Consider the following 23,929-nt stretch of genomic DNA (forward strand, 5'->3'; position numbering starts at 1 on the left):
TTGTATCATTCTTGAAAGTGTGGGGCCCTCAGGGTATGTCTACACTACCCTCCTAGTTCGAACTAGGAGGGTAATGTATGCATACCGCACTTGCTAATGAAGCCCGGGATTTGAATTTCCCGGGCTTCATTAGCATAAGCGGGGAGCCGCCATTTTTAAATCCCCGCTGCTTCGAACCCCGTGTAGCGCGGCTACACGGGGCTCGAACTAGGTAGTTCGGACTAGGGTGCCTATTCCGAACTACCGGTACACCTCGTTTCACGAGGAGTACCGGTAGTTCGGAATAGGACCCTAGTCCGAACTACCTAGTTCGAGCCCCGTGTAGCCGCGCTACACGGGGTTCGAAGCAGCGGGGATTTAAAAATGGCGGCTCCCCGCTTATGCTAATGAAGCCCGGGAAATTCAAATCCCGGGCTTCATTAGCAAGTGCGGTATGCATACATTACCCCGCTAGTTCGAACTAGCGGGGTAGTGTAGACATACCCCCAATGAATATCGGGGGGGGACTGTCCCAGGTTATAACACGTTGGTTACACCCATGCCAGGCCTCTCTACCAGGCCTGAAGTTGGTCATTTCCCTGATATCTCCAGGCTAGCATTTGTGAAGAGCTGGCTGCAAAAACATAACCTGGCTCAAAGCAATACAAACATAGTTTATTATGCTAGGAAACTTCAGGCGGTAGCCGAGTTAGTCTGTACAGGATAAACTTAAAAAACAACAAATGGTCTGATAGCACTTTATAGACTAACAAGACATATATGACCGGTCATCTGAAGAAGTGGGCTGCGCCCATGAAAGCTCATGATACCATCTATATTTATATAGTATATTATGCCAGTGTCGCAGCCTCTCGTGGGTGGTCAGTTACCAGCAAGCTAGATCAACCTTGTGGGCTCAATATAAATAATGACATCAATGAAGGCATCCAAGTTTGGAGGGTCTCTATTCGGGCCAGTTCATCCTTGATCTCAGTCTGGAGACCTCACTGCAATTGATACAGCAGAGCTACCTCGTTCCACTCCACATAAGCAGCAAGCTATCAAAAACAAGCAGCATTCCTTAGCCGGGCCTATTCCTGTCAGAGTTTCCGAACGGTAGCTTCAGTTTAGTTAGTGGGTGCAATGGGGGTCATCAAAAATTGTCAAGAATGCTTGAAGGAAAATGTTCCACTCTGACAGCACCAGCCTGCATCATTCTAATTAGGGGGGATCACCAGCTCACAGTATGCTTGTCCAGTCAGTTTCCGTCTGCTCCTTCCCAGCCCATCTGCCAGTGCCAGCCTCCCTGCCCAATCAGTCCCAACTTTTCCAGTCCCCTCCTCACCAAACTCCTTATCTCAATCTACTACTTTCCCTCCCCTGGTCCAGCTCTTGTCCTCTCTGTATTTGACAAAGCTTCTTCCTTCATGCTGCCTCACTGCTAGTGGGGAGGCAGGGGGCAGAGAGCCTAGTGCTTAGCCTGGAACAGCTAGGACTAGACATTACAGGGAAACTCTGGCTTTAGCCCTGTTGTCCTGAAATGGAGCATGCTCAGTTGCTCTGTAAGGATGGCACATTTTCACAAGGATGGCAAAAGGCACATCCCGACACAAAGACCATGTCCTGCCAAACATCAAGTCCCGGCTCCCAAGCTTCAGGGTGCTAAATCTGGTCAAAGAAAAGGCTGCCAGAAGTTGTTAACATGGCCAGACAAGATATGTAGTCTCACTCTTGGAAGTGGCTGAATTATATTGATTGAATTTTTTCAAAATAATTCACCCTGAGGCAGCCACCAGGCAAGGAAAATTTCAGCCGAAGTAATTAAAATTTATGAAGGTTATAAGCAACTGAATACTGGGCCTTCTAATGAAGTGTATTGGAAACTTTAATAATAGGCAGTGCTACCAGACCACCTATAATGTCTAATATATCAAATGATCATCAGTATAGTAGCTACTGAAATCAGGATCTTGGTTTATAGAGAAAACTAGTACCTTCTTTAACCTCTATGTGTTTGGAAATGAAAGAAAAAGATGTGGCAAAGGCACAAGAGCAGCTGAAGAGACGCCTTGAGTACAGAAATACAAGTGCTAATTTCCCTTATATTAGCCATCAGGAGAGACAGCAAAACATGCAGAATCCTTCATGCTTTGTAATATTGTCTAATGATTATTTCCACTTGGAAGAGGCAGTGCTGATAAAAAAGAATAAACTTCAAATGGAAAAATACTTACATGTACACAATGTTTTCCTATTTTGAATCATTAAAAAACATGCTGAAAGCAGAAAGCATATAAGGAGTGGAAAATGGGAGGGATCAGTAAAGAAAGCTACCTTATTGAGGTGAGACCATGTAGGGATAAAGTGAGAAAGGCTAAAAGTCAGGTAGAGTTGGACCTTGCAAAGGGAATTAAAACCAATAGTAAAAGGTTTTATAGCCATATAAATAGGAAAAAAAAACAAAAGAAGAAGAAGTAGGACCGCTAATTACTAAGGATGGAGTGGAGGTTAAGGATAATCTAGGAATGGCCCAATATTTGAACAAATACTTTGCTTCAGTCTTTAATGAGACTAATGAAGAGCTTAGGGATAATGGTAAGTTAACAAATGGGACTAAAGATAAGGAGGTAGATATTACCATATCCGAGGTAAAAGCCAAACTTGAACAGCTTAATGGGAGTAAATCGGGGGGCCCAGATAATCTTCATCCAAGAATATTAAAGGAACTGGCACATGAACTTGCAAGTCCATTAGCAAAAATTTTTAATAAATCTCTAAACTCAGGGGTTGTACCATTTGACTGGAGAATTGCTAATATAGTTCCGATTTTTAAGAAAGGGGAAAAAAGCGACCCGGGTAACTATAGGTCTGTTGGTTTGACATCTGTAGTATGTAAGATCCTGGAAAAAATTTTGAAGGAGAAAGTAGTTAGAGACATTGAGGCTAATGGCAATTGGGACAAATTACAACATGGTTTTACAAAAGGTAGATCGTGCCAAACCAACCTGATCTCCTTTTTTGAGAAAGTAACAGATTTTTTAGATAAAGGAAATGCAGTGGATCTAATCTACCTCGATTTTAGTAAGGCATTTGATACAGTACCACATGGTTAAATTGGAAAAGATAGGGATGAATATGAAAGTTGAGAGGTGGATAAGCAACTGGTTAAAGGGGAGACTACAGCAGGTCATATTGAAAGGTGAACTGTCAGGTTGGAGGAAGGTTAATAGCGGAGTTCCTCAGGGATCAGTTTTGGGGCCAATTTTATTTAATCTTTTTATTGCTGATCTTGGCACCAAAAGTGGAAGTGTCCTAATAAAATTTGCGGATGACACAAAGTTGGGAGCTATTGCCAATTCAGAAATGGATCGGGATATCATTCAGGAAGATCTGGATGATCTTGTAAATTGGAGTGATAGCAATAGGATGAAATTTAATAGTGAGAAGTGTAAGGTTATGCATTTAGGGATTAATAACAAGAATTTTAGTTATAAGCTGGGGACACATCAGTTGGAAGTAACGGAGGAGGAGAAGGACCTCGGAGTCCTGGTTGATTATAGAATGACTATGAGCCGCCATTGTGACATGGCCGTGAAAAAGGCTAATACGATCTTGGGATGTATTAGGCGAGGTATTTCCAGTAGGGATAAGGAGGTGTTAGTCCCATTATACAAGGCATTGGTGAGACCCCATTTGGAATACTGTGTGCAGTTCTGGTCTCCCATGTTTAAGAAGGATGAATTCAAACTGGAACAGGTACAAAGAAGGGCCACTAGGATGATCCGAGGAATGGAAAACCTGTCTTATGAAAGGAGACTCAAGGAGCTTGGCTTGTTTACTTTAACCAAAAGAAGGCTTAGGGGAGACATGATTGCACTTTTTAAATATATTAGAGGGATAAATACCAGGGAGGGAGAGGAATTATTTAAGTTTAATACCAATGTGGACACAAGAACAAATGGATATAAGCTGGCTAGTAGGAAGTTTAGACTTGAGATTAGACGAAGGTTTCTAACCATTAGAGGAGTGAGGTTCTGGAACGGCCTTCCAAGGGAAGTAGTGGGGGCAAAAGATCTATCTGGTTTCAAGATTAAACTAGATTGGTTTATGAAGGGGATGGTTTGATGAGATAACATGATCTTGGTAACTAATTGACCGTTCATTATCAGTGGGAAATAGGTCAATGGAGGGATGATAGGAGTTACTAGAGAGAACTTTCTGGGTGTCTGGCTGATGAGTCTTGCCCACATGCTGAGGGTTTAGCTGATCGCCATATTTGGGGTCGGGAAGGAATTTTCCTCCAGGGTAGATTGGCAGAGGCCCTGGAGGTTTTTCGCCTTCCTCTGTAGCATGGGGTACAGATCACAGCTGGAGGATTCTCTGCATCTTGGGGTCTTCAAAGTATTTGAAGGCTTCAATATCTGAGATATAGGTGAGAGGATTATTCTAGGAGGGGTGGGTGAGATTTTGTGGCCTGCACTGTGCAGGGGGTCAGACTAGATGATCATAATTGTCCCTTCTGACCTTAAAGTCTATGAGTCTATGAGTCTATGCTTTGGCTCATCTCCTTTAGGATTTACAGTCTTCCTTCATGCAGTTAATAAGTTTTAGCATTTCTGAAGCTGGTGATGAATGACTAGAAACTGAAAATGCTATAAACAAAATTTGACAATTTTAGTATCATAAAAATGAAAAACTATTCCTCCATGTTTTCCGAGTAACATTTGAGTAAGTTAGATAGAGTTTAATATTCATGCAGGATACAGTATAAATTGGAAAAAGACCAAGAAATATAATTCAGACATATGGCCCTGATGGAATACTACTGCACAATAACATTAGTCTTGAAACTTCAACCACAAATGATTGATAGCATATTTTCAGGATTCTCTAATAAGATATACTGGCCAGATTTATCCCCGCCATAATTCCATTGAGTAAGAAGGGAAGGAGAGAAAAGGCCACTGCTACCCTATCCAGAAAGGGCTAATGAAGAATCCCTGATTTCAGAGCTGGTTATTGTTGCTCACAACAGACAGCAGAAGAGACAGCAATGCTACAGGTATGGATGAAAATGACCATATGCATCCTGATCCCTAGATGCAAATGCAGAGGGTGCATAACAAAGGAAGGGGATGTGCAAAGGCTACTTTAAGAAACATTTGCTCCACCCTGCTGTATTCCACACCAGTACCGAGCCATACATTGGAGCAGTCTACATGCTGCTTTAAGTTGTACTGACTTCCAGCAACATCCAGAAACAAGTGCACCAGTTATGCCTTCTTTCCCCAGCCACATCCCCTAACTGACAGCCCGGAACTGAAGTCAAAGGAACTTTACCATTTACTTCAATGGCAGCAGGAGCAGGGCTCAGAGTCATACGTTAAAGGACCGCCATGATCTAGTCCAGTGGTTGGCGCATGCAGCCCATTGGGGTTCTATTGGTGGTCCACAAGACATTTTATTTACCGTTCCCCATGCCACAGGATTACCAGATTCTGCTGTCTTCCATCCATTTTTTCCTACTAGTATTATTAAAGTGACCTGTATGTAAAGTAAGAGCATGTGAAGTGAGGTGCATGCTGATTGTATACAACATTGACTGTGAGAGCCTTCTGCATCCAATTGAAGCCCTGCTAGGGTTCACGCAGCATATCCCACAAATTCAAAATCCTCAAGCACAATTAGCAAAACTGCCCTATCCCAGGAAACTATATTGGTTTCAACAATCTTGCAGCCCTCTGAGATGAAGCAGGGCCACTCATGCGGCCCACTCACTAGCCTAGTTTGCCCAGCACTGATCTAGTCTGCCCTCCTCTACCCATTCCAGCAATATGCTCATAACCTCTGCCTGAATTACTGATGTAAGGACTTTGAGGGTACATCTACACTACGGGATAAGGTCTAATTAAGATGAGCAACTTCAGCTATGTTAGTTGCATAGGTGAAGTTGAAGTACCTTAACTCAACTTTTCGCTCTGTCCACACTGCAGGCATCGACCAGAGTGCCCCTCTCAGTTCGAATTAGTGGGTCTTCACTAGACCCAATAATTAAAACCTTGGAAGATCAACAGCAGCAGCTTCAATCTTCTCTGTAGTGTAGACATACCCCAAGTTAGATAGAATTTCACCATTTAGTCTAATTCAAACCAGTAAGTAACCTATGTCCCATGCTGTAGAGCAGGGGTGGGCAAAAGAGTCTCGCGGGATGGTTTTGGCTCACCAAGTGGGTGGATCCAGCCCACAGAGGCCCTTCTGCTGCCCCGCCCCCAGGCCAATTAGGGCCTGGGGGCAGGGGAGCATGCGAAGCCTCCTCCTGTCCTGCCAGGAGCACATGGCACTTTTAAGTGCCACGCACTGACTACAAGGCGGGGGCAGAGTGGAGGAGGCTTCAGGCTCTAAATGGCCTAGGAGCGGGGGAGCACAGGAAGTCTCCTCCCACACCAGGGGCATGGGCACCTAAGGGGAATGTGCGGGGGAGGGGATAGGCACTCCCTCAGCCCCAGATCAATCATTGTCTGGGTTTGGGGAACCTGGAAGTATATTGGTCCCGCCCCTCCACTTGATGCTCTGCCCCTTCCACTTGATGCTCCGCCCCTTCCACTTGATGCCCTCCTCCCCCTTTCCTGTGCAGCCCAGGGCCACTTCAAAAATTTCCAAAGTAGCCCCCAGCAAAAAATTATTGCCCACCTCTGCTGTAGAGGAAGATGAAAATTGCCCAGGGTCACTTTCAATCTGAGCCAGGGAAAATCCCTTCCCAACCCCATGCGTGCAAGACCTACCAGCCAAATACTTGAGAAAGAATTATCTGCAGTAACTCAGAACCCATTTAGTGTTCCTTCTCCAGCCATTGAAAACATTTGCTAATGGGAGCCGCAGATGGGCCACATACCATTGTATACAACCACATCAAACCTTCCCCTCCACAAACTCATGGAGTTCAGTCTTTTAAAAAGTTAATTGTTGACCCATGACTCCCACGACTCCCCTTAAAAGCCTGTTCCAGAACTCAACTGTGGTTAAAAATCTTCATCTAATTTCAAGTCTAAACTTATGGATAGCTTGTTTGTATCCTTTGCTTCTTGTGACAACTTTGGGCCTTAACTTAAATAACTCTTCTGCCTCCCTGGTGTTTATGTGTTTGTAAAGACCAATCACATCTCCTCCCTGCCAAGCCTTTGTTTGGTTAGTTAAGTTGCTCAAGTCTCCCTCTTGTAAGGTAGGTCCTCCAGTCTTCTGATCATGCTAATAGCCCTTTTCTGCATCTGTTTCAGTTTGAATGCATCTTTCTTAAACATGGGAGACAAGAACAGCACACAGTATTTCAGATGAGATCTCTCAACAGTGATTTATATAATGGTAATATTATTTCCGTGTCTTTCCTGGAAATGCTTCATCTAATACATCCTAGGATTGCATTTTAATGGTCTCGTCATTTTTATTGGCAGCTCATAGTCACCCTGTTGTCAAACACTATACTCTGTTTTTTATCTTCTGTTGATTCAAACTGATATGTCTCCAGCGTATAGCAAAAATTCTTATTGTTAGTCTCTACATACATTAGTTGCGCTGCTAAATTTCATCCCCATTTTATTAGGGCACGTCTAGACTGCCTGCGACTTTCGAAAGAAGACATGGAAATTCGGCACGAATTTGCATATCTTCTTCTGATCCCATTTATAGAAGAGTTTTTTTTTTTTAAAAAAAGTCTAGACTTGGTTCTTTTGGGGGAAAAAAAAACTTTTTTGAAAGAACCCTGTATTCCTCATTTTTTTAGGAAGAGGGGTTCTTTTTTCCGAAAGAACTGTGTCGAGACTGCTTTTTTTTTTTTTTAGAAAATACTCTTCCAAAAACAGGATCAGAAGAAGATATGAAAATTTGCACCGAATTTGCATATCTTCTTTTAAAAGCCGTGGGCAGGCTAGACGTGCCCTTACTTCAGGTCCTAGAACTCTCAGCAGGTTAGGGATGTAAGCTACTAGTCAACTAGTTGACTAGCCGATATGCATAAGCTCATCGTATAGTGGACTAATCCCTTGACTAGTCACTTCTGTGCACTTGCTGCCTCTAAAAAAGGCAACAAGGGGGGGGAGCAGGAGCCCGTGCTGGGGGGTGCTGGGGAGTGCCAGTTCCCCTCAGCACCATCTCTGCAGGGGCAGGGGGTTGTGAGTACTGGGTACGAGCTGGGAATCAGCTGATTCACAGCTCATGCCCAGTCCCAGGACACTGCACCTCTGCTTTTTAAATGTATTAAGAGCCTGCTGGCTCTTAATACATTTTAAAAGCATAAGCGCAGCAGAGGGGACACAGTGTGACCTGGGAATCAGCTGTCCTGGCTCACACTGGGTCAGCCTGCTGCACTTCAGCCTTCTAAATGTATTAAGAGCCTTCTGGATCTTAATACATTTAAAATGCAGAGCTGCAGCATGGTGGGCTCCTGGGGCCAAGAGCTAACCCTGCTGCAGCTCCCTTGCTTATTGACTAATAGACTAGTTGATGGAACTTCAATCGACTAGTTGATTAGTTGATTAAACTAAAGCTGGTACTCAACTTCATTAAATTTCAGGAAATCAATAAATAAATGTTCTTAACATCAGATAAAAAATGAGTCCAATATCAGTTTTCTAACATGAAACCAGATAGATGCCTTTCAGTTTGACATAATCCTGGAAGATCTGAAGATGATTTCCTACACCATGGCATCAGCTAAAGCTATGTTTCTTGTTTTACAACACTTGTGCAAAAATATCTAGTAATACTATTATTTTCTCCACAAAGGGAAACCTGTAGGCTGTGTCTACACTGGCATGAATTTCCGGAACTGCTTAAAACGGAATACTATTCCGTTTTCATTTTTTCCGGAAAAGGAGCGTCTACATTGGCAGGCTGCTTTTCCGGAAAAGCCCTTTTTCCGGAAAAGCGTCTGTGGCCAATGTAGAAGCGCTTTTCCGGAAAAGACTACTGGGCTGTCTACACTGGCCCTTTTCCGGAACAGTGTTCCGGAATAAGGACTTATGCCCGAGCGGGAGCAGAATAGTTTTTCCGGAATAGCGGCTGATTTTGTACAGTAGAGCGTCGTTGCTTTTCCGGAGATTCAAGGGCCAGTGTAGACAGCTCGCAGCTTATTCCGGAATAGCGGCTGATTTTCCGGAATAAGTGGCCCAGTGTAGACAAAGCCGTACTGTTCAGGGTAGTTAGCATTATATTCTTTCAGTCCTCTAGAGAGATTTTCTGGTTTATTTTTCCCATTTTTGCTCATTTTGTCAATATTACTTTGCATTGTTGTTGAAACAAGTGCATAACATATCTGGGGTTTCATATACATACAGGTGATTAAAGCATGATACATATTTAACTTGCTCAAGAGAAGAATTCCTGGGACAAAATATTTGCTCTTGACACTCAAAAATGCTAAAACAAAAGCTCTGAAAATACCAAATAGACTCGTTCAGTGGTTCTCCCAACCTTTTCCATATTGCGATACTCTTTTATACACCCCTGGAAGCTTTCTCCCATGTAGCTGGGACTACTCTGTCTCCGCTCCCCATTTAGCAAATAAGGAAGTAGGATAGGTATAAACCCCTGACACCTGTTTGTGATCTACCAGCTGAGAACTCATACTTTAATGGACACAGGTTAAGGTCCAGCACTGGAGGAAGACGATCCAAGTTCTTTCCCATGATCTATCTCAGACCTTTAGTGTGGCCATAATCAAGCCCCTTAACCCTTCTGTTTCCCCATCTGTAAAACTGAACTAATTATATTTACTTATCTTTCAAATAGGCTTGGTGTACAGTGAAGTTTAATTTGTTAATCTGCCAGGTACTTGGGATCTGCACATAGAAGTCACCACAGAACCAAAACGTTATTAATTATTAATTATTATTATTGTATTATTAAACTAGGTTTTCTAATATATCCTCTTTGGCCCTAATATACATCACTCATTGTTGGTGAATTTCCTTTATGTATTTCAATAACAAAAGAAAAAACATTAAAGAAGATCTTATAATAATTTGTTTAATTTAATTTTTTGTTATGAGTTTTGTCCTTCATGAAATTTCATGCTGTAGTATCTTCATTTAAAAGTTTGGTTGCATTTCACTTAACATTATGTACAAAAACATGAAAAAGATACACTGAGATATATAATGAATCAATAGCACATCCATAATATACAATATAACAACAAAATAAAATAAAAACTACATAGGAAAACAGGGAAAGAATTTAAAAATTGAAAAAGTAGGAAATTATTTGCACAGCAGACAGTATTAAGTTCTTTCATCTTTTCAACCTCTAGGGGGTACTGTGTTTTCATCAAACCCTCCCCCAAGAAGAACTTTCTTAAACTAGATGAGGCTTCATAAACTGTTCTTAATGTTATCTGGAACTTTAATTTAGGAATTAAGCCTTCCAGAATAAAAAGTACAATTTACTGTAATGCTTTGTGTTGGAACAGTGACTCTACTCTTGATTTGTATGCATGCTATTTTGGGAGGAAAATACCATTTCATAATTATCTTAATCCTAAAGGGACAGATTCTGAAATCTTCATTCTTATTGTAGCCAATGGGCATGTTGCCTGACAAAAGATTCAGGACTGTACAAGATTTTCCTCTTAACAATTGTGTATGTAGCTGAAATTACTTATGTTTGCTCATGAGAAAGCAATCTTAGATTTATAGCCCTGGAAAATATTTGTGGCCATACTGTATTTTTACTCATGAGAAGGTGGATTAAATGATAGATGCAATTTGGATCAACAATAAATTGTTATACATACACTTTGGGCTCCAAAAGATCCTGGTGCTTTAAGGATCTGATCCAGAAATGTTTATTAAAGCAGATATCCACTAGATTGAATGGCAATGCTCAAGTGCATAAGAGTTGCAGGTTGGGGCAGGCCTAAATCCAAATCTGCATCTATATATCAAAACTGGCCTTCAAGCTTCTATTAGCAACTGGTATTTTCCAGTCTTCTTTTTATCATTTTTGTCCTGTATACTTAGTACCTTATATTCCCTGAGGAGTAGTTAAAATAAATTAGGATGGCTGACTTGTGATTTGTTTGCTTCTTATCTCTTCCATATTGGCACAGTTTATGCTCTCAGACAAAAAGCAGCACACACAAATGAAAGACAAATTTTGAACAAAAAAAACTAAGAGATGTTGCCAGGTTGCAGTGTCATAAACAGACATGTGGGGTCAATGGAAAGCAGGGGCTGGCAATGCAGCATACAAAATTATCTTCATTGGAACAGATGTACCCATTTAACTTAAAAACCATTCTGAAACCAAATTAAGTAATCACATAATTACTTGAAATGTATATCTTCCAGGCAAGTTGCTTCTCCTAGAACTTCTGCATCTTATTTTTGGCTAATCTCCATTTGATAAATATTCCAGAAAAATATCCTAGTTTAATTTTTGTTTAGTTGCTGTGCACAGGAAATAAAATAATGTGATTGGGCATTTTTAATTCCATTGCTTAGTTTAATTGCTTTACAAGCATTTGTAGTTTCCTCCTGTGTTTAATTCAGACTTCACGTGCTCTCAAAGACAAACAGCTGGATTCCACTAGGAACCAAAGTCTCCAATTTGCACTCTGTACAGTAAGGCAGCAACAATTTGTTTATAGACATTGCCCTGACAATGACCTCAACCCTGAGTTAAACAGACCCCTCCTGTAAGGTTAGAAGCAGTTCACTCACCCTACCAGTATAACCTGGGGCCTCTCCTAATAAGTATAAAATGTAACATTATGCAGTATTACTCTGTGCATGCAGACAAGGACCACTGACCAATATGAAATATGCAGAATTCACAGAGATCTCGCATTTACAAGTGATAAATGCAGTTAGTTCTCCTCTCCACTCTGTTCCTATCTTCCTTCACTATATCATTTTAATTCTTTTCAATATTTAGTGTTGAGAAAGGTTTCTTATTCAGAAAAAAATCATCCATTTGCAAGTGGCAGTTCCAAAAATTATGAAGTTATAGTTCTTTGCTAGCAATACATATTAAAAACAAGACTGTTGTTTTTTTCTACCATGGACAACAGCTAAGTAAATTAGTCAGACAGTGGTGTCCAAACTACTTAAGGGAATTTTTCACACCAAAACATAGTGTTAAATAAGCAATTCTCTGAACAGTAAATACAAGTTCGTTATATGAAATAATATAAGTGAAAAACAAGTTTTGCTTTTAGTTAGACACTTTATTTCCTGGGGCACACAAAGTCTTCTGCGGAATTAAACAGTGTCTATTAAGCTCCTAAGGAGGGGTAATGCAGAACTGTTCTAAGGGTTACACCATGGGGCACTGTCTCAGAGTGGCACAATGTTTCCCAGATCTCCTCGGTTGCATGGGCGGAGTGGGGGTATTTACATCATTTTAAAGGAGGCAGTTTGCTTCTCATGCTGCCGACCAGTTCTGCTGGATAGTTTGTGGGTCACATCCAAAATCCTACCTACTCCCTGACCCTAGTGAGCCTCTTAGATCTATCCTCTGGGAATCCCTGGATGCTAGTGTTTCAATTATGCTTCTCCCCAAGAAAGCTGTGACAAGTAGCAGGGCTTACTCTCCCACACAACCCCAGAAACAAGGGCACAGTTAGCACATGTTAATTTAGGGGCAGATACTGCAAGCTTTACTCACATTGCTACTCCACTGATTCCCATGGAACTGCCAGTGAAATACAGGAAGTAGCCCGTACGCTCGTCACCCACTCTGGGGCTGAGTTGTTGTACCACGAGGAGTTGCTCCACTCGTGGCAATGGGTGCGCTCTCGCACTAAGGTACCACTCAGCCGGAGCCCATGTGGCACGCTGAGCGCAGTACCAAACTGCCCACTATAATACTGCTCTGTCTGGGATACTGCCTGGGGGCCCAAGGAAAGCAGCTACTATGTCCTCTTCCTTCCAGGTCCTGTGCTGATCCCAGCAGGACCGCTGACTAGCTGACCGCTACCTTCCCTTGCTGCAGAACAGCTGCAGGGTGCTTTTGCCCAGAGCATTTCTCACAGCCACTCTGCCACTTCCAGCGGGGGCTGCTGTTGCATGACAGGATCTTTTATTGGTGGGGCTGGGGGATTCATTCATTCGGAGGGCGGCTCGCAGTCCGGAGAGCAGCGCTACTAAACGCCGGTGCTTTGCTTTAGCTCCGGGACAGGCTGCCTCTTGCACTGGCCCAGCCGCTTCGCATCCACAGTTACTACAGCATTACGAGCCAACTTCGTGCGTGTTACTCGCGCTCGCCGCATCCCCAGGTCCGGATTTTAAACGCGTCTTTTACACGCCCTGATGGGACACGCGCACGATGGGGGTGCGGGGATATCCAAAGTCCGCATTGCAAAGGGGGAGAACGATTTGTTTCGTTGCCTCCGCACCTCTCCCCTTGCTCCCCTATTTGCAGTCACAGCTCATCAGAGCGCTCCCGGACGGGATGGGCGTCTGGGTACAGGAAGAGGGGTGGCGGGCTGGGGGGAGTCGGGATTTTCTGGGGAGGGGAGGGCGGAGGGGCGGATCAGCCCTGCAGGAATGTTAATGAACGGCTCCTCCCCAAACACAAACCCGGCCTCGCAGCGCCATGTGTGGCAACAGGCGCGTTGGCTCCCACACTATTTAAACACAGGGCTATAGACCAGGGAGGATCAATAAGATCAGGAAGGAGGCAGCGCGTGGGGAGGAAGATGCCCCACCAATAGCAAGTTGCTGGGCCAGTTAACCTGAAAAACACCCTTAAAAATAAGCCACCCAACAACGGAGCGAGAGCCCAGCAGCTGCCTCTCACCCCAGGCGTTTGATCCCTGTATTAAAGTGTGCAGGGGGAAGAGGTTGGTAGCACTTTCTTGTTCTGTGCAGGGCACCCAGGGGGACTCGGAGGCAGCAGCGAGAGGGGGGAGGGAGCTCACTGCTATTGAAACAATGCCATCCTTCTTCTCACTTAGCCTCCCCTGCGTCCTGGCGGCTTGGATGCTCCTGGCAAGCAGCAGCAGCCCCGAGGAGGAGAAGCTGATCAGGGTCCTGGTGCTGCTGCCCAAGGACAACTCCTACCTGTTCTCCGTGGCCAGGGTCAAGCCAGGCATCGAGTACGCCGTGCGGAGCCTGCAGGAGAACGGGACCTGCCTGCCGGGCTACCGCTTCGAGACCATCTACGAGGACTCCGAGTGCGGCAACCGGGCGCTCTTCAGCCTGGTGGACCTGGTGGCCCTGAAGCAGCAGAAACCGGACCTGGTGCTGGGGCCGGTCTGCGAGTACGCGGCTGCCCCGGTGGCTCGGCTGGCCTCGCACTGGAACCTGCCCATGATCTCGGCGGGGGCGCTGGCCACTGGCTTCAGCACCAAGACGGGCGAGTACTCGCACCTGATCCGCGTCTCGCCCGCCTACTCCAAGATGGGCGAGATGTTCCTGGCCCTCTTCCGGCACCACAAGTGGAGCCGGGCCACGCTGCTCTACAGCGACAACAACCAGGAGCGCAACTGCTACTTCACCATGGAGGGGGTGCATGTGGTCTTCCAGGAGGAGGCGTTCCACATGGCCGTGCACAGCTTCGACGAGAGCGGCCGCTACTTGGACCTGGACGAGATCGTGCGCTCCATCCAGGCCGGGGAGCGAGGTGAGTGAGCCGTCGGCCCGGGGCATCTGCGGCGGGAAACCCTCGCTCACGTTCCGCTGGAGCAGGAGCCAGCCATGGCTATAGCCCGGCGGTTCCCCTCTGCGCTCACCAGCTCCCGCCAGCGCCTCCAGAGGGAACTTTCTCCAAACCAGTCCCCCCGGCGCCGCTGGAGGAGCCTTGGCCAAATCATCGCCCCCTTCCCCCATCGGGCACCCGCCATAAAAACCTGGCCCAAGCGCTGCCTGCCCAAGCCTTGAGCCAGCCTCGCCGAAAGCGCCTGGTGGAGGCGCTTAGCCCCCTTGTGTGGCCGTGCGGAGGCGCTGTGGCTCAGGCTCCGCCGCCTTGCACCAGCTCCGAGCGGGTGCGAGACTCTGTTGGACCCGAGTCCGCAGCGACTCGCCTGGCGTACATGGCTGCGCGCGGGTCAAGAGGGTTGAACATCCGTCTCCCAGGGGTGTAGTGGAGCAGATCTTCATGGGCAGCCAGTCACTGCCGGGTCGTGACCTGCGGGAATTGGGACCGCAGGCCGCCCCCGTTGGAGGAAAGATGCAGCATTGTGCGAGGATTAGGGGGATGGTCTTCCAATCCCCTTTGTGGCTAGTCATTGCGCGGGGATTGCTCTGCCCGGGTGCCACAGTGCTTCATTCCCACGCGCACTGCCTGCACATAGGGGGCGTTGAGGGGCGTCCTAGCGTGCAAAACATGCCGCTCGGAATTCAGTCCTGCCCGCGGCTTGCTGGACGCGCTCACGCACAGTCCCTTTGAGTAACGCCGGCTCAGACACACGGCTCCGGAGCGCGCGCCAGCTCCCTTCCCTGGGAACTAAGGCGTGCAGCGAGCTGCATGTCTCCGGCGCTGTTCTCGCCCTGTGCACCTGAACTAGGGGAGAGGGGACATAGGTGCATGGACATACGTGGCAGCGTGTCTGGTCTGTGATGCAGTTCTTTGTAGCTGCATTCAGCCGGGCTGATATTGAGGCTCTGTCTGAAAGCAAAGCAAACTCCTGGGGAAGTAACACAGAGACATGCATGTGAGTTGATAAAAGCAGAGTTGCTTATCAAGGCTCGGGGGCAGAGTAATCTGAAATCCAAACCACTGTGCGCAAGAAATGATGAATAAACCCGACTGTGATTATGAAAATGCTCAGGAAGGGATAACAACATTGGTCCAGAACGATTTAAACCGTCAGGCATTGCTTGGTTGTTTATCTCCTGTTGAAGCTAAATGTTCGAGTATCTTTTCTTCAGCTAGCTCTTCGCGTGTCTTTGCTTTTTCTGTTTTACAAGCGGGTACTACTAGTTGTTTTCTCAGGTACATAATAGCAAACGACATGCCAGATTTTTTTCTAGGGCTTCACTTAACACGGTCCATATTAGAAATATTACTTGTACTTAGAGATAAGTAGGAAATTTTCTAGGCTATTTTGTGCTTTCAAACGACCACTCACACTATCAGTAGGGCATATCTTTTGTGTCGTTTCCTGTTTTTATTCAGATCGGGAAGTTTTCCTCCGTTCAGGTCTCACACTGATGGCTTTTAGGTTGTTTTAGTTCAGCACTATGGTAGCTATCAAAGGAGCCAGTTATGCAAGTTGTTGGGGGTGGGATATACACTGCAGAAACTTTACACTGGCTCTGCTGTGTTTCTCATTGCATATGTATGTCATCTGTTATGCAGAGACATCTCAAAGGGCAGATTTCCCTGTTGGTCTGAGGCACTTGAAGACTGACTGAGCAATATTATGTCTCTCTCACACACACAACATAGTAATAGATAAATAATCAAATAATCTAAATAACCAGACCAAATAATCTAAACGTAAGAGTAAAAGAAACATAGGATGCTTGTGTGGTGTATTTGAGTATGAAAATTGCATGTGGTTTCTGAGTAACCTGCTTAGAACTTTATGGGAACTTGCCATACAGTAATTAAGGTGGGCATATAGTTCCTTTAAGGTTACATTTAAATACTGAGTCTTGCACTTTCTTACACCAAGCTGAATTTGACCCATCATTTGAAAGTATAGTATTTTTGGTTAATCATCCTCATTAGCAGGAATTAATGCAGTTAAGGGTAACTGAAACCGGGTAATATGGGGAGAGAGAGGGGACATTTGAAAGGGATTATATTTTGATCAGCTGTCACATTTTAACATGGTGGGGCATGATTCTGTTCCCAGTGAATCCATTAGCACTCCTACTGACTTAGATGAAATCAGGATTTCACCTTTGAGTGAAATCCTGTCCCTATTAAAATCAATTTTAATATTACCATGTACTTCAGATTTTACCCTTCTGTATTATGATGCTCTTTATTTTATAGTAGAAATCAGATTTCTTTTAACAAGGTGCATTGCTAATAAGTAGGGTTGCCAGATGGTTTCAACAAAAATACCGGACACACTTGACATTACAACACAATCTACATTACATCTTATTTAGAAAATACCGGACATTTCTATTTTCTCAATTTGTTTCCTGAACAGAAAGCTTAAATACTGGACTGTCCGGTTCAAAACTGGACACCTGGCAACCCTACTAATAAGAGAAAACACACATATCTGCTAAAAAGCATATTTTCAATTGGACAACAATCTGTTGCTTATCCTGCATGTTTTTTTTAATATGTTCAAAGACTGGGCAAAGAAGTTTTCCTCTTATCCTGCTAAGTCTTACCATGGAGATTTCCTCCTCCTCCCCCCCTTCATTTAGAAACCCCCTTGAGTATTGCATAAATAACACAAACATTTTGTGGAAGGAGCTACAGGAGGACTTGTGAATTCCTAACTCTTGCATGTGTACAGTAATATTGCCACCAACTGTTAGCATAATAACAGGGAGAGACGTGGCTTGTAAAACATCTTGAAAATAATCACCTTTAGATGGAATGAATTGGTTATATCTCATCACAGAAAACTTGAAACATAATAACCCATATATTTAGAATACATTGGATCAATTGCAAACCTGAAATAATTACTTATTAATTTATGTACAGACAATGCTAATCTTAACTTTTTTTAAATTGATTGTTGAAAAGAAAAAACAGCAAGAAAAAGCAGAAACATGTCAAAATATTCAAAGCATCCATTGTGCACTAGTTAACAGTGGATCAAATTAAAGAAACTCCCTCCCTAAACTGACTGGAGATTTAAATTTAAAAATACGCACTTCAAACTATTTTTAAAAATCTCCAGTTAACAGAATTTTATTGAGTGAAGTGATTTTTTCCCCCCCTCAAAACAGATACAAATCATGCTCCATATAACTCCAGTGCAGTCACACCATATGATATATTTGTATTGGGAGTATGTATCTGCTTTAGGACTTTGATCTAGTTACACTGGCATGAATTTCCTGAACTCAGGGCAGTGGTGGGCATCAGGGTAATCCAATGGTGGGCCACAAGTCATTTTGCTGAGGTAGACCATCCACTGGAATGCTCCCCTCCCCATAGCTCCCACTGTCTGCTGTTTATTGTTCCTGATCAATGGAGCTGAGGGCAGGTCCGGCCCACAACATTTTGGCACCTGAAGCGAGGAGCTCAAATGACACCCCCATGCTCCCTCACTTGGGACAAAACTTTGGAAGGTCTCAATTCTGCCTTCTTCCTGTTCTACTCCTCTCGTGGTACTGCTCTGCTACCTATATATGCAGCAGCAGCAGACACAATTTTCTACACTCTGTCTCCTAGTGGGGCCCTCCCCCACAGTCTGGCACCTCAGTTCGCCTCATGGTAAGGCCAGCCTTGGCTGAGGGAAGCATCACGGGCTGCATGAAGCATCACGGGCCGCAGGGAAATGATGGCTGCAGCTTCCCATACTCCCATTGGTCAGGAATGGCAAACTGAGGCCAGTGGGAGCTGGGGAGAGGGGGAGGGAGAGAAGGCTGTGCCTGATGATGTTGAACATCAGCAAAATGTCTCACAAACTTCCAATGGAATACCAGATGCAGGTTGCCCATCACTGTCATGGGGCCTATGTGTTAATTGCCTTGGTACCAGCAGATGTTAATATTTCATTCAGTAGAGCACTTCAGCAAGTGCTCAAGTTGAAAAGATAAGAATTTAAGCAATAGCTTAAGTGCTTTTCTGAATGAATAAGATGCAACAAATGATAGCTAGATAAAACAGACAACCAGAGATAAGCATTTTTATTTAAAAAAAGTTTATATCTCTGCTTTGTTTTCTTGATGCTTAACAGAACAATAATTCTGTTTCGATAAGAAAAGTGTTCAGATGTAGTAAATGGAACTTGATTTCTTTTCTAATCTCTTCTTAAATGCATGATTTTTACATATCTATATCTATACACACACATGCACACATTTTATTTTAACAAAGAGAGTGGCATTCTCATTTCAACTAATTTATCTTCAGATTTATTCGTGTTTCCAAGGGGAATTTTTTATAATTTATTAGAAGATTACACTTGCAATTGTTACTATTTTGTTTTACTTATTTTTTCGTATTTTTATTAGCAACTGAAATCTTGATATAGATTCAAATTCTACTCATTTTACTCATGCAGGTAACCCCGTTCATTTTGATAACAATGGAGCGGGGATTGACTTCAGTGGGGTTTACACATATGTTTTAAGAACATGCTTATGCGGTCATTCTTAAATGTCTGCATTAAAGAGTTATTGAATTTTAGTTTTCTGAACACACTATTTTCATCATAAAATTTTGAAAAAGTTGTAGTTTGGAAATCAGAATTCCAGTACCTGCAGTCTCCTGTGTCACACATCCATAACAGCAAGGAGTACACCCTCCTGTCTTTGCACACTCCTGGAGATGTTTTTGGACCTTCTTTGCTACATGGCGGCCATGTGTATCTAGCTCTCCACAGCTGGCACACCTGAAAAGCTGCATCAGCAGGGTTGCCATGCAGTGGTTGTGTTCTGTGCCATTTGGGATCCCGTCCATGTAGTAACATTATCCCATGTGCCCTGGATAGGAACAAACTCTAATACAGAAGCACAACATATTTTAAAAGCTATCCCATGGTTGAAAAAGGAAGTCATCTTGGCAAACATTAATCTAAGCCTTTGGAAATGGTTCTTCCAAACCTTATCTTCACAACAATTCCAATGAAAACTGAATGTTCATTACAAAGATTTTTATTTAAAAAGCTCTTTCAGATCTTCTCAACCAGCTAATGCTTTCAATTCAGCAATAATTAGTGTAACAAAACTTAGTTGTGAAGAATGCTATAGGCATTTATTAACAATGCTGGCTAAGGGCCCAGATGCTAAACTTAAGCTCATGCTTAATTTAAAAACGTGAGTACAGGCCGTCCTCACTATAAGTCCAAGATACATTCCAAAAACTTGGACTTATAGTGAAACAACTTAAAGCAGGGAATTTTTTTCCTGCAGCTGGCTTCCATTTGCACAAATTGGTGGGTTGGGTTTTTTTTTGCGCGACTTCAGAGCAGGGAATGGAAGGACTTATAATGCATCAGTTCCTATAAGTGTCAATGACTTTAGTGTGGAATGGATGTATACCGGGGCAACTTATAGTGGGGAGGCCTATAGTCCCATTAATTTCAGTAAATCTACTCATGCCCATGTTGTTAAATACTGTATAAGTGCTTGCAGGATCAAAATACTAATACGGGAATTACTTTGATAAGTAAATTTTAAACTGAAGAAAGCTGAAGAATTTAGTCATATCATAAAACTATGGAAAACTAGGGTTGTAAGAGAGCTCCAGAGGTCATCTAGTCCAACTCCATCCTCAAAGCAGGACCAAGGTTCTCTCTAATTTTATTCCATGTGCAGAATCAATTTTGTTATGTGCACAAGGCATGTACAGAGGTGCACCTCCAATAGAAAAATACTGTCTGCTGAGGGTGCTTTGCTTATCAGCTGGTAGCACCTGAATCTCTCCTGGGTGGTAGCCCAAGCACACAGCTTACAGGGAACACTGATAGGACCAACCCCAACAAAATTATCCCAGCTAGGGCTTTGCCAATCCTCTAAGGATTGAGATTCAACCCCTACCACCACAGGTAACATATTCCAGTGCGTTACCACTCTCCTAGTGAAGTAGTTGTTCTTAATACACAATCCACAATATGTTCTTGTAGTGTACAGATACGAACCCAAATAAAAGTTAAATTTTTACTTCATTTGCATTTTTAAAAGCTTGCAAAAAAGTGATGCACACAATTTATCTTTGGATTTTGTGGGTGTATTTCCTGTGCACACTTTAAAAATGTAATCTTTGATATATTCCTGCTGTGCTAAAACCACATCAAAATAGTGAGCATTAGTCCCCGTACATTCCTTTATCACCTCTCAAGCCATGACCTATCAACACATTTTAAAGAGAAATTTTTTCCACTCTTCATTCCTGTTAGTCATGATTATTAACTAGGGCAGGGGAAATAACTTCAGTTTCACTTACAGGATGGGGATTTTACGTGAATTATGAAGGCAAAAGTCAAGAGATGACTGGGAGAGCAATTAGAAAGTGTTTAAGAGAAAAAAACACTCCCCTTTTCAATTAGGAACAGTGTGCCAAATTCATTCCTGGTGTAAATTCAGAAAGAATTTGATCCCATAGGTTGTATTTGTAGATAGTGATTCAGTAATTCCTATGCCAAAGTCTATACCAAGCAGGAATTCTTTTTCTTTTCCCTCTTCATGTAAGTGAATCTCAATACTCACAAGTTATAGTTTGCTCTGGAAATTATTATGCTAATTGACTAAAGTCATTAGGACCAAGCTGTCCCTGGTGGAATGTCGCTGACGTGTGTAGGGTTACCCCAAGGATGTATTTGGATCATTATTCATATAATGGAATAAACCCAGAAAAGAGTGGGAAGAGGAAGGATTATGTAGTCTAGATTTGGTTTCCTTTCAACCTTCTTTTATGTGAGCACAAGTGCTTTTGACAAGAAAAATTGAATATGATTTTGATTGAGCTTTATCGGTTGTATGAAAATAGATGCTTCCATTGTTGTAGCTTGGCGATGCATGATAGAATGTCTGTGGAATATAGGTTAGGTTTCTTTTTAGTTAACATGCTGACAATTTTTGAATTTTCAGATCAAATCTCATAGGCCAAGCCATTAAACAAGCATACTTATATCACACTTGACTGCCTTCTTTGCTTTCTCCATCCTTTCCATTTTAGGAATGGGAACAGAATGCTCTCTCTGGACCCAGATGTGCAAATATTTAATGGGTCATTGAGTTTCAGGTGTGTTTTGAAGTTGTATAGCAGTGTGTAATATAGACTGTTTACTAAGTGGGAAGTACACCTCTTGATGAAAGGGGAGAGGGAAAGAGGTTGAGTAGCCTTTGGGTATGTCTACACTACAGAGGTTTTTGTGGAAAAATGGCCATTTTTCCAAAAAAACTTCAATTACGTCCACACTGCAGTCACATTCTTCTGAAAGAAAATTGAAAGAACAGAGAGGTTTTTCTGACATTGATAATCCTCATTCTATGAGAAAGAAGCCTTGTTCTGAAAGAGATCTTCCGGAAAAAGGCGTGTGTGGATGGGGAAGAGGGAGTTCTTTTGAAAGAAGAGGAAAGAGGAAAAAGCACAGGTGCCCTGGTGGCCACTCCATCTGTAGTAATCACAGCTGAAATGCAAGATAGCGTCCATTCAGTGTGGACACAATCTCTTCTGGAAAAGCTTCTTCTGAAAGAAGCCTGTGGTCTAGGCATATCCTCAATGTCTTAACTGACTATGTGCCAGCATCATTAAGCTAGTACAGAGGGAGAAACAGGGATTAGATTCATGCTTTCACAGATCAAATGGCTACAAAAAAGGCAGTATGATTGAACAGCAACTATGTTCCTATAGGCTGGCACTGGACTAGCAGCTGTAAGCTATTAGCAGCAGGTTGGGGAGTAGAGTGTATCCCTGCAGTTTCCAGTTTGTGCCATTGCAGTTTGCTTCCTGAACAAAGTTTCTTTGCTCAAATATTAGTGGGAAGGAGTGAATTTCATCACATACACAAAACTGACTATTAACATGCCATTGGAGTTTTTGACCAGACTTCTCTTTTAAGCTCATTGAACTTTCCAATAGGTTGTCCGGCAAATCACTGACACCAATTCTGACATTTGGTAGATTTCCCCTGTAACGTCCTAATCTCCAGCATACAGTACAAATCAGAATGCCAAGTGCCCAGCTACATCTCTGTATTTAGAATTTGAAGTAATGTAAATATTGCCTGGATGTTACCTACTGGATGATAGCAGAGTTCTTCTAATTTGCTAGCACGGACCCATTCACTTGGATGGAATACTGCTGGATAACAGCAGATCATATTTTAGGATCCAAATCTTTACCTGGCTTTTGGATCATGGATAAGTGAGACCTTGAGTCTTTTAACATTGAAACTGTTTCCAAAATATTCAAAATGAAATTTTAGATAATTTTATCACCTTATACTAAATCTTAGAATAATATCTTATTCACTTGCAAGAACAAGGCAGTGGCTAGAGCACTGGATAGGGAGTCAGGAGACCTGGTTTCTTTTTCTGGCTCTGAAATTGGCCTAGTGAGTGACTTTGGGCAAGATACTTCTACAGCTGTGCCTCAGTTTTCAAAGCCATAAAACGGAGATAGTGATACTCCTTTATATTGCACTTTAAGAGCTATTGATGAAAAGTGCTTTGTAAGCACTAGATATTATTGCTGTAATAAAAATTAAATGCACAATTCAACCAACCAACCAACAAAAACCACATGACATGGATCAAGAGTAAGATCATGTGTGGGTATAACTCTTTGCCTACTGAAGTCGATAGGATTTTCGGCATTGACTTCAGTGAGTAAAGGATTGAGCTTTGGTATTTGTACGGGTTCTTAAGGAGAGCTGGAGCCCTGTCTCCTGGAGGCTCCTTTTGGAAATCCCAGATTTAATTGTTAGCCCTGTTCCCATGATTCTTAAAATGCTGGGAGCACAGTTTAGGTCACTGTCTCTGGCAACGGACAAGCTTTGTAATCTATTCCCAGAGGTTTCAAGAACAGCTTCTTATCTCTGTTTTCCATTTTCCTCCACCAGTTGTAATAATGTGTGCCAGCGGTGACACAATAAGGAACATCATGTTAGCTGCTCATCGACAAGGAATGACCAATGGAGACTACGCTTTTTTCAATATTGAACTCTTCAACAGCTCGTCATATGGTAATATTATTCCCCCACCCACCAGTATGTTGCAAAACTTTAGTAAACATGATAACATTTTTAGATTTGTTGCTCTTAAAATATACCATGATGTGTCTTAAAATACACCACTATCTCACCCTGACCCTGAGGTTACCCGCAACTTGAATTATGATATTAGCAAGAAGAAAACCAGAA

General features: G+C 43.0%; 1 protein-coding gene across 3 annotated transcripts in view; it reads left to right on the top strand.

Moving 5' to 3' along the window:
- The first annotated feature begins 13,566 nt into the window (after positions 1-13,566).
- NPR3 (natriuretic peptide receptor 3) overlaps positions 13,567-23,929 on the top strand; it is a 68,831-nt gene continuing 58,468 nt past the window's right edge. For 2 of the 3 annotated variants that reach the window (XM_025181393.3, XM_025181394.3), the window contains exons 1-2: positions 13,567-14,598; positions 23,630-23,752. In XM_025181393.3, coding sequence (XP_025037178.1) covers positions 13,908-14,598; positions 23,630-23,752 — 814 coding nt within the window. In that variant the 5' untranslated portion in view covers positions 13,567-13,907. The remainder of the gene's footprint in view (positions 14,599-23,629; positions 23,753-23,929) is intronic. The other variant, XM_006116523.5, reaches the window with a different exon arrangement.

This window comes from Pelodiscus sinensis, chromosome 6 (assembly GCF_052426305.1).
Source record: "Pelodiscus sinensis isolate ZL-2025 chromosome 6, ASM5242630v1, whole genome shotgun sequence".
NCBI lineage: Eukaryota > Metazoa > Chordata > Testudines > Trionychidae > Pelodiscus > Pelodiscus sinensis.